Raw genomic sequence first — 24,144 nt, forward strand, 5'->3', positions numbered from 1 at the left:
TTTGTGGAAATGCATATTAGTACCAACTGCCTTAAATATGAACAAACAGGTATAGTTCAAAATTTTGTATCTACTCAAGGAATTAGACAAATTGGAGCTTCGTCCCAAAGGTTCGATCTTGTGGTAACATCTCAACGTGCTAAAAAAAATGCTACGGAAAATATAATTAGGACCCCTAATCTAGAGTCATTACAGCAGTTTACGTATGGATAAACCGGACTTAATGATGTAATAAAGTTATTGATCACCCCTTAAGGCACCTTTCCCGGCGGTCCCACCCCCTCTTTTAGAAGATGGCCAGGAAATTCCGAAAAACAAAAAATTAAGGGAAAATCGGAAGAATTTCATACATATATATTCTTCGGTACGAATTACGATCCAGAAAGTACAAAAGCTTGGAGCAGGCTCTGTGCTACTTGTGTTTCATCGGGTGTACCAGATATAACTACGATTCTCTGAGTTGTTCCTGGATGAGGATCGTGTATTACAACCTTCGCTCCAGATATCTGATACAATAAAACCCATATGCATCATTTACAGTTGATAATTAAAAAGATTTCAATTTTTTTTTTAAACAGACGATCAGTTTATGAAAATAAGGAAACCAAATCGAAAGAAAGTTTTTACAATTAAATAGCAAATTTGTGCCAATTTCCGCAATAAAACGGGCTTTTAGTTTACCTGTCGCAGTCGAGCCAAATTGCTACCGTTTTCGCCGTAAACGGATCCAATCACAGTATCAGGGACAAGAATCTCTACAGTCGTATTCGTCACAATCGGGGATCTGCTTCCACTGCTCACGATTAGGGTGGTTGTGGAAGGAGAGCCAAAGCAATGTTAATTTGTTTTAAAACGTAAAATACATAGAGCTGAAGTATGTTCGTCGCATTTAGGCAATTACTTACAACGAACAAATGCGACGATTCCCCAATTTTATTTATTATTCCCATTATAGATTAAAAAGGGTATGGCTAACATATAACAAAATCGCAGAAACGGTGTATAATAATTAATAATCAAGCTTTGCAGAGGCTATTAACCGTACGAACCTGCCTAGTTGTGTAACGGCATGTAATCTTCTGCTAACATCCATACTGCCCTGATTTACTCCAGAAACTGTCTGAACTCAGATTCATACACAAATTTATAAGGTACAATTAAAAAAAAAAAAAAAAAAAACAAAAACGGAAAAAAAATAGAGCATACCGATAAACTTGGAGATGGTGGCGGATTTATATTATTGGAAATTCGAAGACGATCCATACTTTGGGTTAAGGAATTCTGATTATTGAGATTTTTTTCCAAGGCACCAAAACGTGATCCAAGAGGAGGAGGTGGGTCCCGTATTGTTCTGCCATAGGAACTATTATTCTCACTCGTCCAAGAATTATTACAGTTCCAAAACATGTTATCTCGCAATTTGCCGGTCATCTTATACAGAGCATCTTGTACTTGTCCAAACTCTCCCGTAATCTACGAAAAAGAACAAAAAGTTATAAACGCGGTCTTTCGGAAAAGAGATTTACTATCCACTTTAAGGGAAATTAAGAGCCCGTTTGGCTGAGCTTATTTTAAACAGCTGTTAAGCTCCTACATCTGATAAGCTGTTTCAAGAGCTTATAAGTTGTTACGTTTTTTTAGAATTAGTACCTGTAGAACTTCAACGTTTTCCAAGGCACATTTTGGAACTTGATTGCCTCCGATTATCTTTAGTCCAGCACCAGTCAACTTTCTCATCTCCGAAATTATCGCACCTCCTTTTCCCAACAAACAACCAACTTGGTTCGACTGTACGAGAATTCGAGCTGTTACATTTGATCCTTTCGAATGTGAATCAAATCCGTTCAAAGAACCAGCAGCTTCAACAGACCTTTTGAACACAAGAACAGTAGCATGTTGCGCGGGCGAGTATTCCGATTCCACACTCTATAGATACAACAATACACGCACAAAAAAAAAAAAAAAAATAATCACATTGAAGAAAGGGGCATGCCAAAAAAAAAAAGGGGCCCGTTATTACCTCCATTGAAGAAATGGTTATATATCGTTCGTCACATTCTGCTACTGCGGGACCGATAATTATAGAAGCACCGGTTCTGAATTGGAGGGCCTTGATAACGGATCCTCCCTTTCCGATTATGCTGCCAACTTGTTCGTTCGGGCAGAGTATCTTGAAAGACACTTCTCTCTGTGGTCTTGTTGGGTTTACGTTGGAGACTCTCTCGGAATCTAATGACGAGGGTTGGTCAACCGAAGGCATGGGTGGCTGCATCGATCTTCGATCGACAGCTGGCATAGGCGGTGACTGTTCTTCCAAGTGTCTGCTGCTCCCATATGTTGTTGTTGTTTTCTCGGGCGGTTGAAAATCTTGGAGGCGGGAAGTGATGAGCACTAGTGCTCTCTTGACAGGCGAAAGATTACCTTCGATCTGCAATAACGTCCCACATTTGTAGTAAATAAGATTCTTCGAGCATTTCTTATTGCACATTCTCGTAATCATTTGAGAACTGCCCCATTTAGGATAATCAAATTTCGGCTCGTATTATACTTTATATCATTCGTTTTCTTTTATTCGTAAAAACAAACAACAAGTCAAATTATACGAAAAATCGAAAACTAAATGCAAGTGTAGGACTCATCTTATAATGAAACAAGAAACGAAATCGAGAATGAACAATCACATTACAGCAATGTAGTAAGTTTGCTCACCTCCACGATTTCTTCGGTGGGCATCGAACCGGACGGAAACTTCTCCAATGCCACAACCTTGATTCTGCATCCAGTGTCTTTCCTGATTTTCTCAACCACCTTCCCACCTTTTCCGATAACAGCTCCGGCCTGGTTTTGCCACACCAGAAGCTGACACAAGACCCCGCCTCCGATCCTTTCGACGGAGTCCCCCTCCGCCGCCACCTCCACCACCCTCTCGAAAACCCTGAGTATGCCCTCCTGCGCCGCCGACACTTCGAACCACTCCTCGTCCACTGCGGCTCCGCCGCCAGTGGCAGAACCCCCATTGCTCTCATTATCTTCGTCGTCGGAGATTCTGATTTTGTTGACGACGGCGGGAGAGGAGACGACGCTGATGACGCGGTGGTCGCCGGATTCGGTGGGGTCCTCGACCCGGATTTTGGAGTTGGTGAGTTGCTGGAGTTGCTTGATGATGGAGCCGGATTTTCCAATCACGCCGCCGATGCGAGATGTGTGGCAGAGCAGGCGGAAGACCACATGCCCTGGAGGGACAAATAGCGGCGGCTGCGGGGGCTTGGGGCGTCTCACGGAGGCTCCGCCGCTGACGGCGGCGGAGGTGGAGGGATGGGCGGCGTTATCGGTGGTGGAAGTAGTGGGGGTTTTTATTGGAGGAAAGAGGACGGAATTTTTCATTCTGCTTTTTAAATGAAAAATCCAAGTGCTTTAGTTATGACTTATGAGTATTGCTACTCTGTGTTTATCACCATGGATGTACACTGTGTTTTTTTCTCTTAGTGGGGAAGAAGAAGAAGAAGAAGAAGAAGAAGAAGATAAAAGAGAGAAACAATATAGAATCCGTACACAGCGAAACAATTGGGATTTATTAGTTGCAGAAGAATTGTATTTTTTTTTTCTTTCCTTTTTATGTTATTTATTTTCCTTAATTTTTTATTTAATAATAAAAGTAAAAAGATATTCATGTATCCATTATAGAGTAGGAAACTGAAAAGATACGGATCTCCTCCTATATTCAAGTCCTGCTTCAGTTAAAGAACACAAAAGGATAGAAAAATGAAAAAAACGAAAATGAAAAGAGAGAAGAAGATAATTTAGATTTGTAAAGTTATTTTGATACGTATGGATTCGTGGTGGGTTATTTTAAAGAGATGGGCGGGCCTGGATCCGTGAATGAACCTACGAAAAATAGGAAATCCGGACTTAGGTCGGAGTTAGCAATTCGACGGCCAAATTTGTAGCTTTTTTAGGAAGAAATTGTATTTGAATATATTGAGTGTGTATATGATATCATTATTCTTTTTGTTCTATTAAGTCCCCTATTTATACAAAAAGGGATGGACGCCAAAAACTCCTCCAATCCAATTTACCTGTCCAATCGCTGTAATAAAATATTACGGATTTCAAATTATTTTCAATACCATTTAATCAATCCTTTCGTTGGCGGCTACATCTGCCAAAAGAAGGGGGTACGGACGACATTCCTTTGTGCCTGTCAAGAGATTAGACGTACATTAATTGCTCCCACGTGCAGCTGGTAGCGATTCGGCGAGTGGACCCATACAGCTGGCGAGAGGCCTAGCGAGAGGAGCCACACCTTCCCTGTGGCTCTTTCAGTCTCTCGTCAGGAGAGGTGCTAGGGGTGGGCATTCGGGTCGGGTTATTCGGGTATAACCCGACCCGGTCGGGTATTACCCGACCGGATCGGGTAATTTTTTACGTAACCGGGTTTTTCCCGGGTTCGGGTACCCGGTGCTCCCAAACCGGGTCGGGTCCGGGTATTAGAAATCCTACCCGGGTACCCGACCGGGTACCCGGTTGAATTTTTTTTTTTTTTTTTTAATTTTTTTTTTTTTTATATACATATATATATATATATATATATATATATATATATATATATATATATATATGTCTATCTATTATATATGTATATCAGTGTATATGTATATCAGATATGTCTATTATATATGTATATCAGTGTATATGTATATCAGATTATCAGTACAATATATATATATATATATATATATATATATATATATATATATATATATATATATATATATATATATATATATATATATATATATATATATGTCTGTAGATATATGTATATCTTAAATAAAATTAGTTACTTTTATTTTTATAAAAAAAAAAAAAAAAAAAAAAAAAAAAAAAGAGGAAAATAGCAAAACCCGAACCCGACCCGAACCCGACCCGAGATAACCGGGTACCCGGCAACCGGGTACCCGGTTATTTCGGGTCGGGTTCGGGTAATTTTTTTTTTGCAAAAAACCCGAATAACCCGACCCGAATAACCCGACCCGAATAACCCGACCCGACCCGAATGCCCACCCCTACTAGCCATCTGGGTCTTCCTTCCTTAGTGGGTTTTCAGAGCCCTCTGATTTTAATTGGACCGTTTGGGCTAGAATTTTAACCTTGATGATTCCTTGGGCTTAACCGGGCCCATTGGAAGGAATGGGCCGGATCAAACGTGTTCGTATTTCGGACACGTTTCGTGTCCGACACTTAAGGACATATGTCGAACATCTTATGGACTATTTTGTAATTTTAAGTTAAAAACATATTCGAATAGTAAATTTTCAAATGTTTTTATTACTTCCCTAATTATTTGTATGATACCATCGATTAAAAATTAATAGTTGATAATAGCATTTATTTTGAATATATTTGTATGGAAATATATAAACAAAGTTTATTTTACATAAAATCTTATATATATATAGCAAATTTACTTTTCATATTAACACGTTAGGTGGAACAGTATTCAAACCCGGGTAGAGAGATAGATTAGATACCAACTCATTCGATTAACAAAAATGTTGGATTAGTCAAAATCCACAATTCAAATCTTTCCTCCGTGCCAATATTGTAATTACGTCATTTTGTAGACTTTATTGCATGTTTGGTCCCCACAAAGTCGCAATTTTTCACTTACTGCATTCTTTATCTTATCAGAAACTTGGATAATGCATGATTGGCTTAACCATTCTTCTCTATATATAGAGTGGTGAACATTGAAATAGAAGCTCTAAAAAGAAATATTGGTGATTGAGGGAGAAGAAAAAATGGTACTGCAAACAGTGGAGATTCTGAGAAATGAGATTCCCTTCGATGAGGAGTCGGTTTTCATATCCGACGATGTCAAGGCTGGATTAGTTCTCGTAGACATCATTAACGGCTTCTGCACCGTTGGATCTGGCAACCTGGTACGGAGAAAAAGAACTCGTTCTCTGTCCTTTTTCCCGCAAAATAAATAAATTATGTAGTTTGTGTTTGATGTTGTGTGATGTTATATCCAATATTTCAGGCCCCAATAGAACCCAACAGGCAGATTTCTCGGATGATTGAAGAATCAAGAAAACTTGCGAAAGTGTTTTGTGACAAGAAATTGCCTGTGGTTGCCTTCCTTGATTCGCACCCACCTGGAAAACTCGAGCATCCTTATCCTACACACTGCGTCGCTGGAAGCGATGAGTCGAAGCTGGTTCCTGGTATTTTAACATGTTCACAATTATAACCGTCTGATTTGAATCTATAACTAAAGAAATTCGATATCATGTCTTTTTTTTTTTGGCACGTACCATCGTGTGTTTTTCGGTTATACGTACAGCTCTAAGTTGGATCGAAGAAGAGCCTAATGTGACAATTAGGCACAAAGATTGCTACGATGGCTACCTGGGTTCGATTCAGGAGGATGGCTCCAATGTCTTTGTTGACTGGGTGAAGAGCAACAAGATACAAACTGTGAGTGTATTCTATCCCTTCTTGCTCGACTGATTTCAAGAATTTTGCGATTCTTCGATGATTTATCAGACTTCTCAATCCAAGCATAATTGTTGCTTACATACACACTAACTGGGATAAATTACGTGCAGCTGTTGGTGGTAGGCATCTGCACAGACATTTGTGTGCTGGATTTTGTCTGCTCCACAATATCAGCTAAAAACCGTGGCTTCCTCAAACCCCTCGAGGATGTTGTGGTGTACTCCAAAGGGTGCGCTACTTTTGATATTCCAGCTTCACTGGCAAGAAACAACAAAGATCTATTAGCTCATCCCCAGGTATATATTTATATACTTTCCTTCAACAGCAAAAACATTTGAAAAACAATAGCGCGGGATGATCAAGAGTAACCTTTTTTTTAATGTCGAGAAGTTGAATTCATTCGCCACCATCTAATGTTCATCGATTCTTGATCATGGCAGGAGATGATGCATCATGTCGGGCTTTACATGGCAAAAGGAAGAGGTGCCAAGATTGCAAGAGAAGTGTCCTTCCATGGTTTGAAGAACCTGTATAGTACCTGAAAATTTACGAGGCTGGCATTCTGTAGCCATCTTCAGCATCGTGTAATCAATGGATTCGCTGTTTTAGTTTATACATGATGAAAAAACGAAAACTGTAGTATGAATTTAATAAATAATTCCCAGGCTTACAAGTTACATCGTATACGATGCATAGAGAGAAGATTTGATTATTTACGTAAGAATGAATAGTGGAACAACATCTAAAGCATCATGATTATGGCTCAAGAGCTAAAAAATCCCCCATATGTACAAAAGATTTTGAAATCTCGTTACTAGACGGCAACATATTCAGAAGCAAAATATATACAGAATACACTAATACATCGGATAACATATAATTTATGGGAAGAAAGATAGCGAAGACAGCACACATAATCGTTAAGATGAGCCTGTCATCAGTAACTGCTACAACCCAAAATTTTGGTGGTCAGTTCCATTAAACTTGGCCTGGTTTGCTGAAAATTTCCGGCTTCTAGAAGTGTTTAATGCAAAAGGACTTCAGGCCACGATGACCGTCTCAGCTGCAAAAATAGAGAAAATCGTCGCTGTAAGCATGTTTACTTAAAAGAAGGCTAACCATACGAATCACAGAAAATACATTTCTAGTGGTTCCCTATGGCCTATAGTACCAATAAGCTGATAGAATCAGGATCTGAATTTATCATCCAATAAAATCCTATATTTACATAAATCACGTCTATCCATGTTGATCCAGCTCAAAATATGATGTCTCGTTCAATTTCAAATCATCAGCCACTAAACGAATGTAAACCAAATAGAACTTACCTACGAAAAAGTAAGCAAAGAATGTCTGAAGTTTAATGTACAAGAGCTCAACCCATCAATCAACCAGCCTCAGTCGGTTGAAGAATACCAAGAAGTGATATTCAGGGGCCCAATAGACAAAGCCAACGACTGGCCCTCCTTTGATGTACTGCACAAATCGGTCCAATAGGATGCACAATCAGTGACACTAAAACAAGCTACTTGGCAAAACTTTCAAACATTCAAATCTACAGCAGAAATAACTGTGAAACGATTTAGAAAATTAACCTTTCCATCCAGTATAACAAGTTCACCATCAACCCATCGAGGTTTCTGAAATCCAGGCTCAGCCAATCTTCCCTGGCCTCTATATCGAGCAATCTACAACGTGATGCAACTAAGAATAGTGACACAAAAACGATTGATATATAACTTAATGCAAACTTTAGACCACATACCACCCCAAATTCTTCAGGGATAATCCCTTTATGTGGAAGCTGATAGCTTTTTCCAACTTTCGCGCGAAATGCGACCTGTAAATGAACAAGATAATTTGGTTTGTTGAATAGAAGCCAAAAGGAGCTCAAACCCTTTTCTTTCAGGCATTTGAGTTATCCAACCCAAAGAGCCCATGGCGACCTCAATAATAGTTGATGCAACTATTTACTATCAAATAGCCATTAAATTATGCAGATATCAATAAAAGTTATTGGTCCGGTTTTTAATATGATTGGAGTGATTCGTAAATACAGATGTGTTTACTGATGTGTTTACATCTTCCAGATGTGTTTACTGATCCCTCTTCACTCTTCACTCTTCACTCCCATCATATTAAGAATAGGGCTGGTAATCGGGCCATGTGAGCCGAGCTTGGGTCGGCTCAAGCTCATATACCATCGAACCTCGTTGTTATAGGCTCAAGCTCAAATACCATCGGTTCTTGTGCCTATAGGCTCAAACTCGGTTCACGTATTTTTTCGGGCTTCGGGTTTATATCGGGCTTATACCGGACAATATATAAATTACATATTTTACAACTTTGTAGCCGAACATGTTAAAAAAACACAACAACTAATACTATGATAAATTAAGAATACTCATTGCAAGTCGAAAACAATGATAAATTAAGATAAGACTTGTATCTAGAATAATCATTGAAAGAAAAAAAAAAACAGGGATAAATTAAGATTACCTCCATTGGTGACAAAAGAAACCCTCAAGTTAAAATTTGCAACATACTGTTAACGTTAGGGTTTTGCATATACTAGGTTTTATATTTATATGAATGAAGAAAATGTTAGTATTTTTTACATTAATAAACTTTTCACTTGGATTTGATTAAATTTATAAATTAATTACTACTAGTTGTTAACTTGTTTACATCCATTCGTGTGTGTGTGTCTATATATATATATATATATATATATTAACTTTGTCGGGCTTTATTCGGGTTGAGTCATGGTATGCTCAAACTCGGCTCATAGTTTAATCGGGTTTAATAAAAAGGCTCAAACTCGGCCCGGCTCACAATTTATCGAGCTCGGTTCATATAAAATCGGGCCGAGCCATCGGGCTTCGGGCAAGCCCGGCTCAATTGCCGGTCCTAATTAAGAACCATCTCAATAACTGTTATTGATATAAATAGGCATCCTTCATTTCATGGTTTAGCGCATAAGCACAAGTAACTGAGTGAATTACCTGGCCAGCTGGAACATAGGCATCTCCAGTTAATTTAACAGCTTCAACATACTCATAGAATTCAATTTTCGATGGCTTCTTTTTGCTTCCTTCCTCTTTCCAATGACCGAATCTACGCCTCATTTGAATAACCTCTGACGTGTAAAGCCCATGTGCACCAATATATAAACCTAATAAAAGAAAAAAATTACCATAAACGTACTGTAAGATCATCAAACTATCTATATAAAACAATGGTGGCAGTGAGGAAAGAGAAAAGGAACATGTGATATCCCCCCCAAACACCACAATGGAACAGTCAAAAAATAAAATGGAATCACCGTTTAGTGGATCCGAAGATGAAACTTCAATGCGGTTAAATGTCGTTGACCCAGAGAGTGGCTGACGATTTCGAGCTTGATTGATTGTGAGATTTATTAATTCACCAACATCTTTAAGGACCTGACATTTGAGAAAAATGGATTGGTTCTGGAAAATAACATTAATAAATAGTAATTGATCTCTACGCTAAAGAACTTAGACCAACCTTGTTGGGGACTTTCCCTTTGCCAATGGACTTCACAAGATCAAGCATAACATGGTCAATGCTACGTTGAGATTGAAGCTTAGCTCTTTTGTTCTGCGGCAACTGTCCATCACCACCAGCGACAAGTTCATTGGAATCTTCTTCTACCGTAAAGGTAAATGACATTCGACCCTTTGTCTCTAGCCTTGCTGGAACCCGGAGCAAATCTTTAACTTTGGCACCACGCGAAAGTTTCTGGATGAACCTATCACCAACAACAAGCTCAACTGCGATACGATTTTGCTCGTCTTCCACATTTATTCCACCACCAGAGTCCAGTTCAACGTCGCTTCGTTCATCATCATCATTTTCACTTTTAATTTCATCATCAGCATCTATATTATCCAAGTCATAGTCCTTTTCTTCCTCCTCTTCATCTATTATCTGTTCGATCACCTTAGATATTACATCCCTGTCCACCTTCTCTGGGGCAGTTACTTTCACAACTTTGACTTTCACACCAGGAATCATGTCTCGCAATATATTATCAAAACCAGCATCATCATCCCTGTCTTCACCATCCTCTATATCTTCAGAGCTTCTTTCAAATAACTTAGTTTTATTGTCTCTTGCATCACGGGAACCTAGGCTTTTGGAACTTCCTGGGGACTTGAAGGGTGGAACATAAAGATCTTGGGGAGATCCTTTGCGTTTTAGGTAAACAGCCTGACAATCAAATGATGAAATCTTCCATTAGTGAAAATAATTTTATATAGTGTAGTGTGCAGGTAGATGAGTCAGGCAGGTGATCTTAATGAATACATGCAGGTGTTCCTGTTCATAAGAAATGCACAAACGTAAAAGAAGTGAAATGCAGCAGGAAATACAAGCATACAGCAAATCCTTCCAGTAAAGGGCTCTTATGCAAATAAGAATAGAAAAAGATTTATGTGTGCTACGTGGAGAAAAGATTACATGCGCTACATGGAGGCACATTAACCTATATGCCACATTCATAGCAGACGAGGACCTTTCCTAATATGCCACATTGAAAGAAATTTCACAGCGGATATGCATAGTCAAAACAAAAACTCTTTCCACTCACCAAATTAGGGTCAACATAAGCAGTAAGAAAAGATTCACTATGTTTCACATCTGGAAATCCATTAATCACACTTCTACCATAATACTTGTGGATACACATGCTAAAATCTAGAAAATCTTAATTGAAAAGGAAGATACCTGCTGTTTATAATCTCCGTCTTTATTGTTTGTAAGATATACCTCAAACACGAGGGCACCATCAGAGGCTGTGGCAAGCTGCCTGTAAAAAAAAATAGACAGCAAAGTAATCAATCAAGAATCCTGAACATAAAGCAGCAGTAGCACTTAAAGAAGGTAAATCACACTCTTAATCAGAAAACCGGAATATGCCTCCATTACATAAAAATCACCTCATATCTGAGATGTCATACAAACCACATGGTGGAAAGGTCCACCCAGAGAAGAGCAATAGCAAAATATTCAACAGCTGATGCAAATCAATTAATCGATACACAGGAAAGAACAAATACAATTAGAGAAAGGGGCTCTCTTGCAGAGGATCCCAGATCTGTACTTTTTTCCAGTCAAATCTCTGTATCATAAGGAAACTGGTTTAAAACCAAGCAGCGTCATGATGACATATTTCTGAAGCAACTCAAATTTCAATATCATGATGATGACATTGCTGGTTATTTGTGTATAGCAAATAGACCAGGGGCATTATAAGAAAACCAGCCTCAAAACTTTTTATCTTGGGTGCTGTGACAAGTTCTGGTCGTAATAAGAAGTCTAAATTAAAGGCATAAATTTTGGAACAAATTTACAAAAGGTATTGAGAAGATTTTCCGTTAGCAGCAGAAACATTGTAGAAACTGAGATTTGAAGGAAGGCGCTTTAATGAGCATGAGAATGCGAAAGGTAAAAGTGCATGAAGATGATATGGCGTATAAAGAAAATCTGTAAACCAGAATATTAGAATCTCATAGATAGTCAAAATCATATAAGATCTAACAACAAAATGGCTCGAGCATTTAACACACTTTAATTTGATAAAAAACAAATCGTAAATTCTTACTCAAAAAAAATCTTCTTCAAAAGAATTCCCAAGTGTTAAACTGGAGCTATATATTTGATCAACAATTTAAATCAGGGATTTATACTTAAAAGAATTAAGCCTCAAAAGATTATAAAATTTTAAAGAACCACCAAATAGTTAGTGTCAAATTGCCACATGAGTTGATTTAAAACCAGACCTTTGAACAGCAAAAGTAATTTTTACCTAGGACTGTAACTTCTAGCAATGTATCTGCCATACTCAGCGCTTATATGAATAATACGACCATAAGGATCATTGGGATCGTCTGGAATTCCAGTCCACCATCCAACCTGAATTTCAGATTCAAAAGACAAACCTCTAAGCTAAACAAATATCTGGCAAGCAACACAAAATTTAGCACCTACTACATTGAGCACAAAAAAAAAATGCTGGTAACTTATGGCCTTGACGCCCTTGTTTACTTTACTAATTAATGTGTTTTGGGAAGGTAGGTGAGATGATAGACATCAGAAATCAAGGTGGTTAAAATAAGCAAGCGAAACAACACCACAACTTTCTAACAGAAATCTTGGATAATTATTTTGTCAAAAACCAGCTTATAGTGACTATACCAATTGAAATACAGCATTGTATATTGGTAGAAAAGATGAAAACATCAGTTTGCATATTCCAGATTAAGATGGCCATATAGAGGATTAGCAATACCGGACAATGAAAATTGTGAAAATGATATATGGCTTATTAATCTAAGAAAACAGTCAAAAATTTACAAACAAATCATTGACAAGTGCACACGTATCACAGTCAAACATTTTGGCTGACTCACCAACCCAGCACCAGCATAGTCACGTATAAGAGCTGCATCTCCATAGCGTTCTTCCTCGACAAATTTCTGCAGTTACATTACAAAATATCAGAGAAGTCAGCCTACGGGTATGCACCTATAAACTCATAATTAAAGAAAATATACGCACAAGTTAGAACAAGTAGAGTCTACCTTCAAATGGGACATTGCTCTGCCAACAGTGTCATTCGTAGCAGCTGCTGCAATGGCAACCTTAATCCTGGCCGCATCTTCGTAATCCTCTCTCTCAATTGCACTGGCTAACTGGGACTGTTGAGTGTCAAGATAAAACCATGTCAGTAGTTGAAACCATAGTTAAGTGCCCACTTGAGCAAAATTGATTCTTTTAGCTCTAAAGAGGAATAATCTATTACTTCCTGACGGAAACAAGAAAAAATTTCCAGTACAAACGCTTCTAAAAATTGACAAAAAGCAAACAAACATAAAACACCTTCAAAATCGAGGCAATGCGCTCTTGCTCGTCAACCTCAACGAAATACTTCCTCCACCTCTCCCAATCCCACTCCTCCTCTCCCCCATTCTCCGCCACCACCACAATTCCGTCCAATCTCTTATCCCTTAACGAACCCAACAAATCATCAAACCGCTTAAACGCATTCCTAAACGTCTCCTGGATACCAAAATCCCACCGCCAAGGGTCGTCGGAGACAGAATCGGAATTATCACCGCCGCCGCCGCTGTTTCTATCGAGGCAACGGCAGCAGAAGGGGGAATCAGAAACCCTAGAGATGTAAGCCCCCGACTGCGACGGTCTCCCGTTAAACCTAGAGGAGGCGAATCTGGAATTGGTGAAGTTGAGCTTGTGAGGGTTGGGATCGGTACGCGGCGAGGGGAACGTCGGGGCACAAATCGACGCCATTGATGAACACCTTACACGCAGCAGTAGAGATAAATTTATTGATAGAGAAATATTTTATGTGGAGGAATTATAATACTGACAATTATTAATATAACAAAATAGAGAGAAAATATATATAAATTATTTGGTATTTGTACTGTGAAATAATAAAGAAAAGGAGAAGAAATGAAAGAGGGCAGAAAGGAAAGCAGAAAAGGATAAGGACGAGTAAGCATTTTTGTGCTGACGTAGGATATAAGGTCAATGCCAATACCTAATTTTTCTTTAAAAAAAATATTTGCATGCTTGATGTAAGATTGAATTACGAAAAAGACCCCTTATGTTTGAGTAATTATAATTATTCCGTAATTATGAGTCTTCTTATAGCGTTACACGTCCACACTCATGATGTCAAATTCCACATCCGTGGAATGTTCTCTAATTTGTACTCGTTTTGTGCAAAAATGCAGTTTCAGATGCACCACAATCTGATATTTACAAGTCAAGAGACACATTTTATGATCATCTTGTTTCAAAATGTAGAGCTCGAATGGAGTAAAAAAAATGTAAAAAGGGAAGAATATTCCACATAATCTAGAAAATTCCACTAAATTTGACAGCGCAATGGTGGACGTGTAAAAAAATTTATAGTTGAGGAGATGGTTATAATCATCCAAACACGAAGGATTTTTTCGTAATTTAACCCTATTTTAGGGGTGGCCGTAATTTACCCTAAAAATATTTAATTGAGTTTAAAATTAATTTGTAGTTAAAAATGAAGCTTTAAGGGAGGTATCTGTATTGTTTTAAAATAGGGGAGTCTATATGTAATTATATCTAACCTCATGGAAGGACAATGTAATCTAGTTAAATGTTTTTTGTTGTATTTACATATACTTACACATTTTGAAACGAACAATAACGTGGGATAAACAATCAAGAAGTGAAATTCAATAAATCCCACAATTACCACAACTGCATTAAATTACAACCACCATTTATTTTTAACCAAAAAACTTCAACTATTTACAAATTACAACCACTATTTCAACAGCCAACTTTCAGTTTTCTTCTTCCCGTAAATTACAACCGCCCCTTGAGGTAAGGTATAAATACGAAAAAAAAACCCTCATTTTTTATAATTACATTCACCCGCCTGCAATTTGTAGATTTCCTACATTAACGCCCTTTTGAAGGGGTGAATGTAAGAAACTTACAAACTGCAGGGGGCTGGATGTAATTTCTAAAACATGAGGGGGTTTTTGTAGATAGACTTTACTTCAGGGTGATGGTTGTAATTTACCCTTCTTTCTTCCTTCTTCTCTTTCAAGAGGTCTTCTTGTTCAACAAAGGATCAGAAATGACTTGTGGCTCAAAATCAGGCTTCACATATCGAGCAAACAAATCATCGTAAATCTCGTACCTTGCAGTCATTCGAAACCCCCACTTGTCTTTCAGTTGCCTGCAGAGATTGAGATCCATTTCCGTTACCAGCAAGCCATCCTTGTATCGGGACAGAGAAGGTGTGCACGACGAATCAGGTGCTGACACGTGGCTCGAGCCGTAGAAGTGTCCGAAATCTGTGTGCTGTGGCTTACCGTCCCCTGAGGTGAACGGGTTTGGGAAGACTTCGGTCCCCACCCGATTGATCGAACAAACGAAGTAACTGTTTGCTATTGCTGCATTGCGTGCCTGCAAATTCGGTTGTAATTTTTTTATATATATAATAAGTAAAATTATACGAAATTTATACAAGAATAGTGTGAGAGTAAATATGTGGGTGACAAGTAAAAAAAAACAATTTTGTTTGGAAGTGAAAAACTAATTCTAATCCCATTCCAAAAAAAAAAATCAAAAGAATCGGAAATTTGAATTTCGTTCCAAAATCGGAATTTCAGATTTTTTTTAGTCACTTATAATATAAAATAACACATAATAACATTGAAGTATTAAGTGTAATTTTCAGAGAAAAATGGCATTTTTAAAAGCTAAAATTGGATCTGAATTCGGAATGTAATATGTCAATATATGTTATCGCGTCAGCTCATATATTTTGAAAATAGAAAACGAACCCTTATCATGTGTTTATTGGAAAATGTACTTAACAGTCCTAACAGATTGCATGATTATATTTTAGCTAATCTTTGACGCAACAAAACGAGGACTCAATGATTATTGAAAATAAAAAATAAAAATAAAAATAAAAAAATAGAAAAAAGAAAAAAAAGATACCTCAATGGGCCACATGGGTTCACTGAGTTCACCAACAGTTGCCGACGGGTTAAAAACAATCTCAGCACCGTTTAAGCCAAAAGCTAACCAGTTCAGAGGATGGTGTCGCCCATAACATATATTGACCGCAATCTTTCCGTAAGCTGTCTCAAATACAGGATGCCCTGTATTTCCTTCCATGTAATACGTACTTTCGTTAAAATCCCCAACTCTAGGTATATGGTTCTGCAAATGCCGACGTAAATTAACCATTCACTCAGAGATGCAAAACATACTAACTAAATAGATGCTTTTATTACCTTCCTGTGTTTTCCAATTATGTTGCCATTATTTCCAATAATCACAGCAGTATTCCAAATAACCTCCCCATGTTTCACATCCCGTTCGAGAATCGGACTTATGATAACCATGTTGTATTTTTCCGCAAAGCCCTGAAGAAACTGCGTCGATTCTCCATCTACTGGCTCTGCGAATTCGCACCATTTCTTCTCGCGAGTGCAAAACGCAAACGGCATCGTCCATGCTTCCTTCGATGAATAATTGAATACATTTGTGGTTAATCTTTTACTGTTTTACAGTTTGGTCATAAGAGCAAGTAATTTCATCGCAGTTTTATTTAACCTGTAAGCATAATATATTGACTCCTGAATTGCCGGCAGCTTCAATGATAGGCGTCAATTTCCGAAAAATGCCCCTTTTCTGGTCCAATAGCGGTGCCGTCGTTGGGAGGGCAATAGAGTTCTGAATCAGCCCCACCCTCACAATACGAGGTTCTCTCATCGACTCCCTTTCAGCGTGAAATGCAAATGACTGCAGAAAAAGAAATATAAACAATCCGTAATCCAAAAGCTAACAATCTCCATCAGATCCAAGCCAGATTTGTCTAATTCATCCCTAAAACATATACTTTTCTGAAGATCAATCTAACGAAAGATACTAATACATCTTTTGAAAGTTAAAAATAGCAACCGAAAGGCACTGTGAATAGACGACATTTCAGAAATATGCATTTTGGATCGGTCCTCTTTGTTCCGTACACAGACAATAATATCATGGCATGTGAAACAAAACCACGGCCAAGGAAACAGTAAACACTTTTAACGAGGGTTTAACTTATTTGTACTACCACTGGGAAAAATCGAAAAAGCATGTTAAAGTGTTTGGCTTACGAGGTTTTCGTGTCTTGTTAACGATCACTCCAACTCGACATTAGGCTAAAGTAAATACAAGTTTGTCGTATTCATTACAACACGAGGAGTGTCTCACTCAACATAACACTACTAGCAATAAGCAATAGCAATCCCTAAAATTTGTTCCCTTTGGCAATAAATTATCTGCCCTAATTAAAAGAATTTCGAAAAGTACATTTACCTGAAGATCAAAATCATGTTTCGAAGAAAGAGATTTTGCATGCTCCGGAATAGCAACAGTATCCAGTGCTCTTCCGCAGTTAAGCCCAATAATCAGTCGGCTAACTTCCTGTTAAATAATTATTAAACTTGTAATCCAATATCATAAGTAATTCGAAAACGAAATCCATCAAAAATCAAGTGAAATAAATTAAAAGACTGAAACAGATGAAGTAAATCAACAGATCAGAAAATTAAATCTTCGGTTCTGATTCATCATCGGTAATTAATAATAAATATATTAGGAAATAAATAATTGGAACCTGAAAAAGGTGAGGAGAAAGGTTAGATTGGAGGAGGCGGTGGAGAGAATCGAATCCGCAAATGGAAGCATCTTTGGGGATCTCAATTTTGCCGTTTTCTGCAACGAGTTCGTCTTCCATTTTTTCTTTTGCTGCTTCGAGGATCACGGCGGAGAAGACGAGTGTATATGAATCTGAAACGGTGGAGTTTTTTTACTGTATGTGGATCAGTGGATTTTAATTTATTAATTTATTAAAGTATTATTTCTAAATAGAGTATCTTGGACTTAATTAATATTACAATTAGAAAAACAAAGCTGCAAAAATCAAAAGGGACACTCGTCAAAAAGAATATTCTGAAAAGGGCACATGCAAATTAGCTTAATCCCACTTTGGCCCCTTCAGAGGTACCATTTTGGTACTTTGCAGACTCAAAATAAATTAATAAGACTTTGCACCCACCTTCTAAACACAATATATCATGCATAATGCACCTTAAATGAAATTTTAAGAGCTAATAAAGGTAATTTAATATTTTTAGTGGTATTTAAAAATTTATTTATATCAAAATAAAATATTTTACGAAAAAATACTTCTCCTGTTTCGTTATCAAGTTATCTGAAAATTATATTTCCCTCCAAATATGTATACCTAATATCTCCACCAATTACATTAAAAGATTTATCAATCGAATAATTTAGTGATAATTTTTTTTATAAGAAAATATAGTTTGTTTCACTAATCCGGTATGATTTTTTATTTTTTTTCGCACTTTGTGGACTCGAAATTAGATAGTAGGTTAAAGAAAATAACAATTTAATTTGTTATTTTACACCTCGGAATCGGATAAAAGAAAATCATTTATTATTCAATTCAGGGTGCATTATTGATAATTTATTGTGTTTTGAGGGTACAATGTGCTATTATTATTTTTTAAGAATGCAAAGTGTCAAAATGCTCTATCTGAGTGCAAAGTGGAATTAAGTCCACGCAAATTCATAAAGGGAGAATTGATCGTCTCTTTCTAGATAACTTCGTCTAGAGTAAATCTAGGGAAAGTGCGTTGTCTGCGGTTTTCGATTCAGAGGAACCCTACTATCTTACGCCATCGGATTATGCGAGGATTGTTCGATGGGGCAGACATTTGATGCGTGAAAATGATTGGATTGGACATGTTTTCCGGCGTCGAAAACGATGATCTCGAGTTTCAATCGGACACGTTCCGTAACGCTTTTGTACGTCGTTGTATTAGCGAAGCGAAGACAGGGCAACCGAAGCCGCCGACTCGCCGAGCTACTTCTCCGTCACCCGTTCATCAACGGCAACCACGGTTTCTCGATCAAGAAGATGTTACAGGGTAGAACTTTAACTTGTCTAGTTGCACTCATGTTCATGTTCAGGTCAACCGAAGCCGCCGAGCTTCTCCGTCACCCGTTCATCAACGGCAACCACGGTTTCTCGATCAAGAAGATGTTACAGGGTATAACTTTAACTTGTCTAGTTGCACTCATGTTCATGTTGGTCAAAGTAGAGCAAGTTTTACTTCAGGAGGCTTCCGGCAGAAATCATCACATTTGAATGTAACATTTCGGCTAACAAAGTCGAGTTGTTCGGCGACGTGATTCTCCGAGACTTCCACATCGTGCTCGAGCTTCTCGAATCTTTCGCTAAACTCTGCTATGGCCACATTATTCTCGAGCCTCTTGAGCCTTTCCCCATGATCCGTTAGGACGGCATCATTGACGGTACTCTCCCTTGCGAACTAAGTTAGCATCTACTGAATGTGTTGTGAATACTAAGTGATGGAAAACGATCAAAGAACTTAAGAAGGTAAGAGAGTTTGTAGGAAAATACTTGTAATGCTTGAATGTCTTGGATTTGTTGGATTATTGTTGGATGATACAAATGAAGTTCCTAACCCTATATTTATACTAGATCACCTATTTAATGGACGATGGAGATCTTTATCTAACGACTAGGAATTGTCCAATAGAACACTTGAAAGTATTCGTACAAAATATCTACAAAGTGAGGGTTCTAGAAGGTTTTCTAGAATCCTCCAAGAATCTCTATCATTCTATATACACTTGGGCCAACTTGGACCTACCTCTATTTGAGCTGACCTAACTCTATTTGAGCTACGTTTTGGGTTTCTTGACCTCCTAACCCAAGGGAAACTGGCAAAGGGTTGGGCCAAAGCTTTCTCGATCTCCTTATCATATGACTTGGTTAAGTATCGATTTTTATATTTTTTAAGGGTCCATATACATGTAAACATTTAAAATTGGACCCAAAAAATACTATAATTGCTAAGTTATTGCGTGTAAAAACTGAAACATAACAAGTTAGAGAACAGAATCCCACCCTTCTCCAACTAATTTACTCTGTTCATTAGTATTGATTGATGAAACAAAGAAAACAAGACACGCCTCGCCTGCACATTTCCTGAGCAAGGTTGAATCTTTCTCCTTATTTTCCAATTATCATATTGATAAATACGAAACCAGGGAATTTGAAGTTGAAGATTACAAATGGTGAGTAGCTATTTTCTTGATTATTTTTATAGTGATGTTGCTAGTTTGTTGATTTTGTTTATAGTCTTGAGGCTTATGGTATATAATAACTTATGATGTTGCATTTGTATAGGAAACTCATAATCTACTCTAATGGGCACCCGAGTAAATGAAGCGACCATGTTTCAGTGTACTTGGCTTTGGCTGAAACTAGTTCTTTGCCTGTAGATTGGGAGTTCAATGCGGTCTTCACCATCGTTCTCTATAATCGGATTTCAGACAATTACCTCTGTTTTCGAGGTAATTTATAGTGTATTATAACTAACTGATCATACAATAATTAAGTTGGACATGTTTCATAATTCTCTTATAACCAGGAAATGGAAGGCGCTTTAACGAGTTCGAATGAGGAATCCCAAAATTTGTATCTAAGAAAATTTTGAGGGATGAATCAAATGGATACCTAGTAGATGACAAGTTTGTGTTTGGAGCTGAAGTTTTTTTGTACTTCAAAGAATCTTGCAATGCCGATATATTTGGTGTGTTCATTAGAAGGTTAACGCAGAGTTCTCAATTATTTTGACTTTCCTATCATACTATAGTTGATCTATTTTTGCTTAAGTTTTGTAGTGAAATCATATTGAATTAACTTAAACAAAGAACCAACAAATAACCAAGAATCGTCACATTGATTAGATTGAATATATAATATACTCTGAACAATAAACTGTAGAGCTATTATAATTTATAAGAAGGGTTCATTAGATATACACCCCTCATATGGAAAATAAATAGAGATAGGTCCACCCCTAAAATTCTTTCTTTGAGATAACCCCTAAAGAGGGAAAAGTACTATTGTGCCCTTATTTTACTATTTTCGCCCAACTGCATTCAGCATTTTTGCTACTGCATTTAGTATTTTCGTTTTTTTTTTCCTGATTTTTTTGCCCGAAAACTTCCCTTGTTTCGAAAAAAAAAAAACTTATATAGTCATATATAGTCATATTCGAAAACTTCACTGTTTCGAATATGACTACATATGATTATATAAGACTATAGTCATGTACTGTCTTTTTACCCAAAGTTATGGTCGACCGATTATATATATCGTTGATTTTATAAAAAAAAAAATCATCTACATCTCCAACAAAATTCAAAATTTGAATAATGATATTATAAATCAATTCGCACCCAACAAAAAATTGAAAAAACGCAATCATCAACATCACTATACATCAGAATCACCACATAACTTATATATGACTATATATAACTACATGTGAATATATATGACTATATCTATATGACAATATGTGACTATATATGACTACATGTGACTAAATATAACTACATGTATATGACTACATGTATATGACTACATGTGACTATCTATAAAAGTATAGTCATATATAGTGAAATACACAGTCACATGCAAATGTTACTAAATGTTACTATATGTTACTATATATTACTACATGTGTCGAAACCCTATCAAACTTTTTGCCATCGGGGTCTAGCTCGTCAACTCGAAATATATCTTCAAAAAGTGTTTCCACCATAGTTACAGCACTGTGTCGAAACCTAAATCCAAAAACAAAACACGATAAGTCCTGGCCCATCAAATTACACATTTTAGATGGTGTAGAATTTCACATCGGTTAAAGTATTTTTCTGCGTTTATTATATTGCAAATCTGTAATGATTAACTACTGAAAATGGAAAATTTCATCCTGGTCGTCTCAAATTGAATGGGAATTTCACAATGCTAGAAATAGTTTTTTAACATGCCATAAAAAAAAGAATACTTCGGGGGTAACAAAAGCGTATTCGATTTCAGAAAATTGACAGTTAAAACCACAAGGCTTGTTTTAAAGCTGGATTAAGTATCACTGGCTAAACACATAATGTAACGTGTACAAAACGGTCATAAATAATAATATAACTAAACTAACTTCAACCTCCTGATTTTCTAATTTCTCAGGAACACAAAAAATACTTATAGCAAAATTATTATCCTGCAGAAACTGCATAAGCACAAGCATTAGTGAATTTAAACCACAAATCGCTTTTTTCATACGAAACTCTTGCTGATTAAGCTGCCGATATTTGATTCCAAACAGGGCTCAGTCCAATTTGCAGCCAATGATAAAATTGGCAACACACACACACACACACACACACACACACACACACACACATACATACACACATATGTATATATACAGAGAGATGTCAATTGTGAAAGCAAAGTAGATGAGCAAAAAAACAGCAGCGAATGCAGAAAAGGTGGAAAGAGAAACAGAAAACCCAAACGAAACCCTAGATCAATCAATCCCCAAGTACATCACAAAAAAATAAGAATCTTAGCAAATAAATAAAAACAAATCAAATACACAGTCACATGCAAATGTTACTAAATGTTACTATATGTTACTATATATTACTACATGTGTTTACATGTGCTGGATCATTAAGACGTGGAATCAACGAATTCATACATCAATAATCTATCTAAATAAGATGATATATTGCTCTTAATCTTGGACTGGTTTCACAATACTAACAAAATCATGACTATTAGAGATAGTTCATACATCTATCAGGCCTTTTATACATGAATTCAATGGTGACAAATACTAGCACAAAAACATTGAGTGGATATCATCGGTTGGGGAAAATTCACACAAACTACATCATATCATTAACCATTAACCATTAACCAGAGTAATTAAATCATGTCAAATTTATGTAAATTGTTAATCATAAGAAAATGATTTAGTAACTAAATTACTTAATCATCATTAATATTCAAATAAAGTTATAATCTATGTCATGGAGAGTTGATGAAATTCGTAACATAAAAGAAGTACTCACGTCAATTCCGATGATGACAGCACCTTCGGCAAGAAACAGAGTCATGTGACTCGTGAGATTAAACGGCGCTGTTTGGCAACTGCCCCGAGGAAAATTGAGCCGGCCGCCCCCTTTTTTCCCAGCTTCGAAATTGCCGACATCATCTTCTCAAACGCCGCCGTGTTGAGAGTCGACCCATCCCCCATCCCTCCAAAGTCAGTCAAGTTGAACGACAGAAACTTCAGATCTTGGCGGCGGCGGCGGCGGCGGTGGTGGCCGCGGCGACGGGAGATAGATCGGATCTGGCAAGAGAGGGGGAGATGTAGAGAGAGAGAGAGAGAGAGGAGAGATAGATAGATAGAGAGAGAGAGGGGGGAGAGTTGGTGGGTCTGAGATGGTGGTTGCGACACGTGAGAGGAGATGGTGGTTGCGACACGTGAGAGGAAGAGAAAGACAAGATTAGGTGATAGGATATTTATTGAATTGAAATTAAAGGGTAAAATGGGTATTTTAAATTGTTCAGGGGTCTCACAAATTAAGATTAGAATTTGGGTTTTTGACTAAGGAAGAAAAAAACATTGAACCTCCTTATATATATTTTCAAAACTAGGGGGGTATCACTCATTTAACCGTATAAGAAACAGAATTAATCAATAATAATATATGGTTAATTAATTAATAAATGGAAAAAAATAAAATAAATAATTAATGGTATCAAGAATTAGGGGTGAGCAAAAAAACCGAAAAACCGAAAAACCGAACCAAAAACCGAAAAAACCGAGCCGATATGTACCGTCCCGACTTAAAACCGCATATACGGTAAATTTTTTTTGAAAAACCGAAAATATCGGTTTGTGTATGGAGAATTTAAAAATTACCGAACCGATTTCCCGAACCGAACCGATTTATACAAAATGATGTATTTTTGATATATATTATAAATACTTACCCTATCGTGCCTCTATCTTTCGAGCGCCTCCATGTGACATCTTTTTCTATTAATTAATTTTGGTTGTGACGTGTTTTTTATTAGTTAATTTTTAGTTGTTATTTGTTAATTTTGTCAAATAAATATAATGA

At 37.1% G+C, this 24,144-nt stretch overlaps 4 protein-coding genes and 1 long non-coding RNA gene across 7 annotated transcripts; 1 reads left to right on the forward strand and 4 right to left on the reverse strand.

Moving 5' to 3' along the window:
- Positions 1-52: 52 nt before the first annotated feature.
- Positions 53-3,822, reverse strand: LOC105949635 (KH domain-containing protein HEN4). 2 transcript variants are annotated; one of them, XM_012972948.2, is made up of 7 exons: positions 2,710-3,822; positions 2,021-2,428; positions 1,651-1,926; positions 1,207-1,473; positions 1,050-1,120; positions 682-784; positions 53-506 (listed from the first exon to the last, which is right to left on the reverse strand). In XM_012972948.2, exons 1-7 carry the CDS (start codon positions 3,382-3,384, stop codon positions 372-374), a joined length of 1,935 nt encoding a protein of 644 aa, XP_012828402.2. In that variant the 5' UTR covers positions 3,385-3,822; the 3' UTR covers positions 53-371. The 2 variants fall into 2 exon arrangements, with proteins under 2 accessions (XP_012828402.2, XP_012828401.2); XM_012972947.2 differs by having other exon boundaries at positions 682-793; positions 2,710-3,695.
- A 1,818-nt stretch (positions 3,823-5,640) lies between these two features.
- LOC105949593 (nicotinamidase 1) lies at positions 5,641-7,178 on the forward strand. Its single transcript, XM_012972895.2, has 5 exons — positions 5,641-5,942; positions 6,044-6,227; positions 6,347-6,480; positions 6,612-6,797; positions 6,942-7,178. The coding sequence occupies exons 1-5, from the start codon at positions 5,802-5,804 to the stop codon at positions 7,041-7,043; spliced, it is 747 nt and encodes a 248-aa protein (XP_012828349.2). The 5' UTR covers positions 5,641-5,801; the 3' UTR covers positions 7,044-7,178.
- Positions 7,127-14,087, reverse strand: EX1 (UvrB/UvrC domain protein (DUF3506)). Of its 2 annotated transcripts, none has more exons than XM_012972894.2 (12): positions 13,408-14,087; positions 13,110-13,226; positions 12,939-13,004; positions 12,335-12,441; positions 11,254-11,335; positions 10,033-10,737; positions 9,827-9,947; positions 9,507-9,676; positions 8,267-8,341; positions 8,097-8,189; positions 7,830-7,977; positions 7,127-7,564 (listed from the first exon to the last, which is right to left on the reverse strand). In XM_012972894.2, the coding sequence occupies exons 1-11, from the start codon at positions 13,834-13,836 to the stop codon at positions 7,885-7,887; spliced, it is 2,058 nt and encodes a 685-aa protein (XP_012828348.2). In that variant the 5' UTR covers positions 13,837-14,087; the 3' UTR covers positions 7,127-7,564; positions 7,830-7,884. The 2 variants fall into 2 exon arrangements, with proteins under 2 accessions (XP_012828348.2, XP_088680349.1); XM_088824223.1 differs by having other exon boundaries at positions 8,267-8,651; positions 9,424-9,676; positions 13,408-14,013.
- Positions 14,088-14,719: 632 nt separating this feature from the next.
- Positions 14,720-17,980, reverse strand: LOC105949680 (beta-ureidopropionase). The gene is made up of 6 exons (XM_012972998.2): positions 17,720-17,980; positions 17,419-17,526; positions 16,669-16,857; positions 16,347-16,574; positions 16,048-16,272; positions 14,720-15,507 (listed from the first exon to the last, which is right to left on the reverse strand). Exons 1-6 carry the CDS (start codon positions 17,837-17,839, stop codon positions 15,142-15,144), a joined length of 1,236 nt encoding a protein of 411 aa, XP_012828452.2. The 5' UTR covers positions 17,840-17,980; the 3' UTR covers positions 14,720-15,141.
- A 3,373-nt stretch (positions 17,981-21,353) lies between these two features.
- Positions 21,354-23,406, reverse strand: LOC148772112 (uncharacterized). Its single transcript, XR_016033913.1, has 2 exons — positions 23,086-23,406; positions 21,354-21,792 (listed from the first exon to the last, which is right to left on the reverse strand). It is a non-coding gene; the product is annotated as an uncharacterized LOC148772112 (long non-coding RNA).
- Between the last annotated feature and the right edge of the window lie 738 nt (positions 23,407-24,144).

Source organism: Erythranthe guttata, chromosome 2 (assembly GCF_056151865.1).
Source record: "Erythranthe guttata isolate IM_541 chromosome 2, IM_541, whole genome shotgun sequence".
Taxonomy (NCBI): domain Eukaryota; kingdom Viridiplantae; phylum Streptophyta; class Magnoliopsida; order Lamiales; family Phrymaceae; genus Erythranthe; species Erythranthe guttata.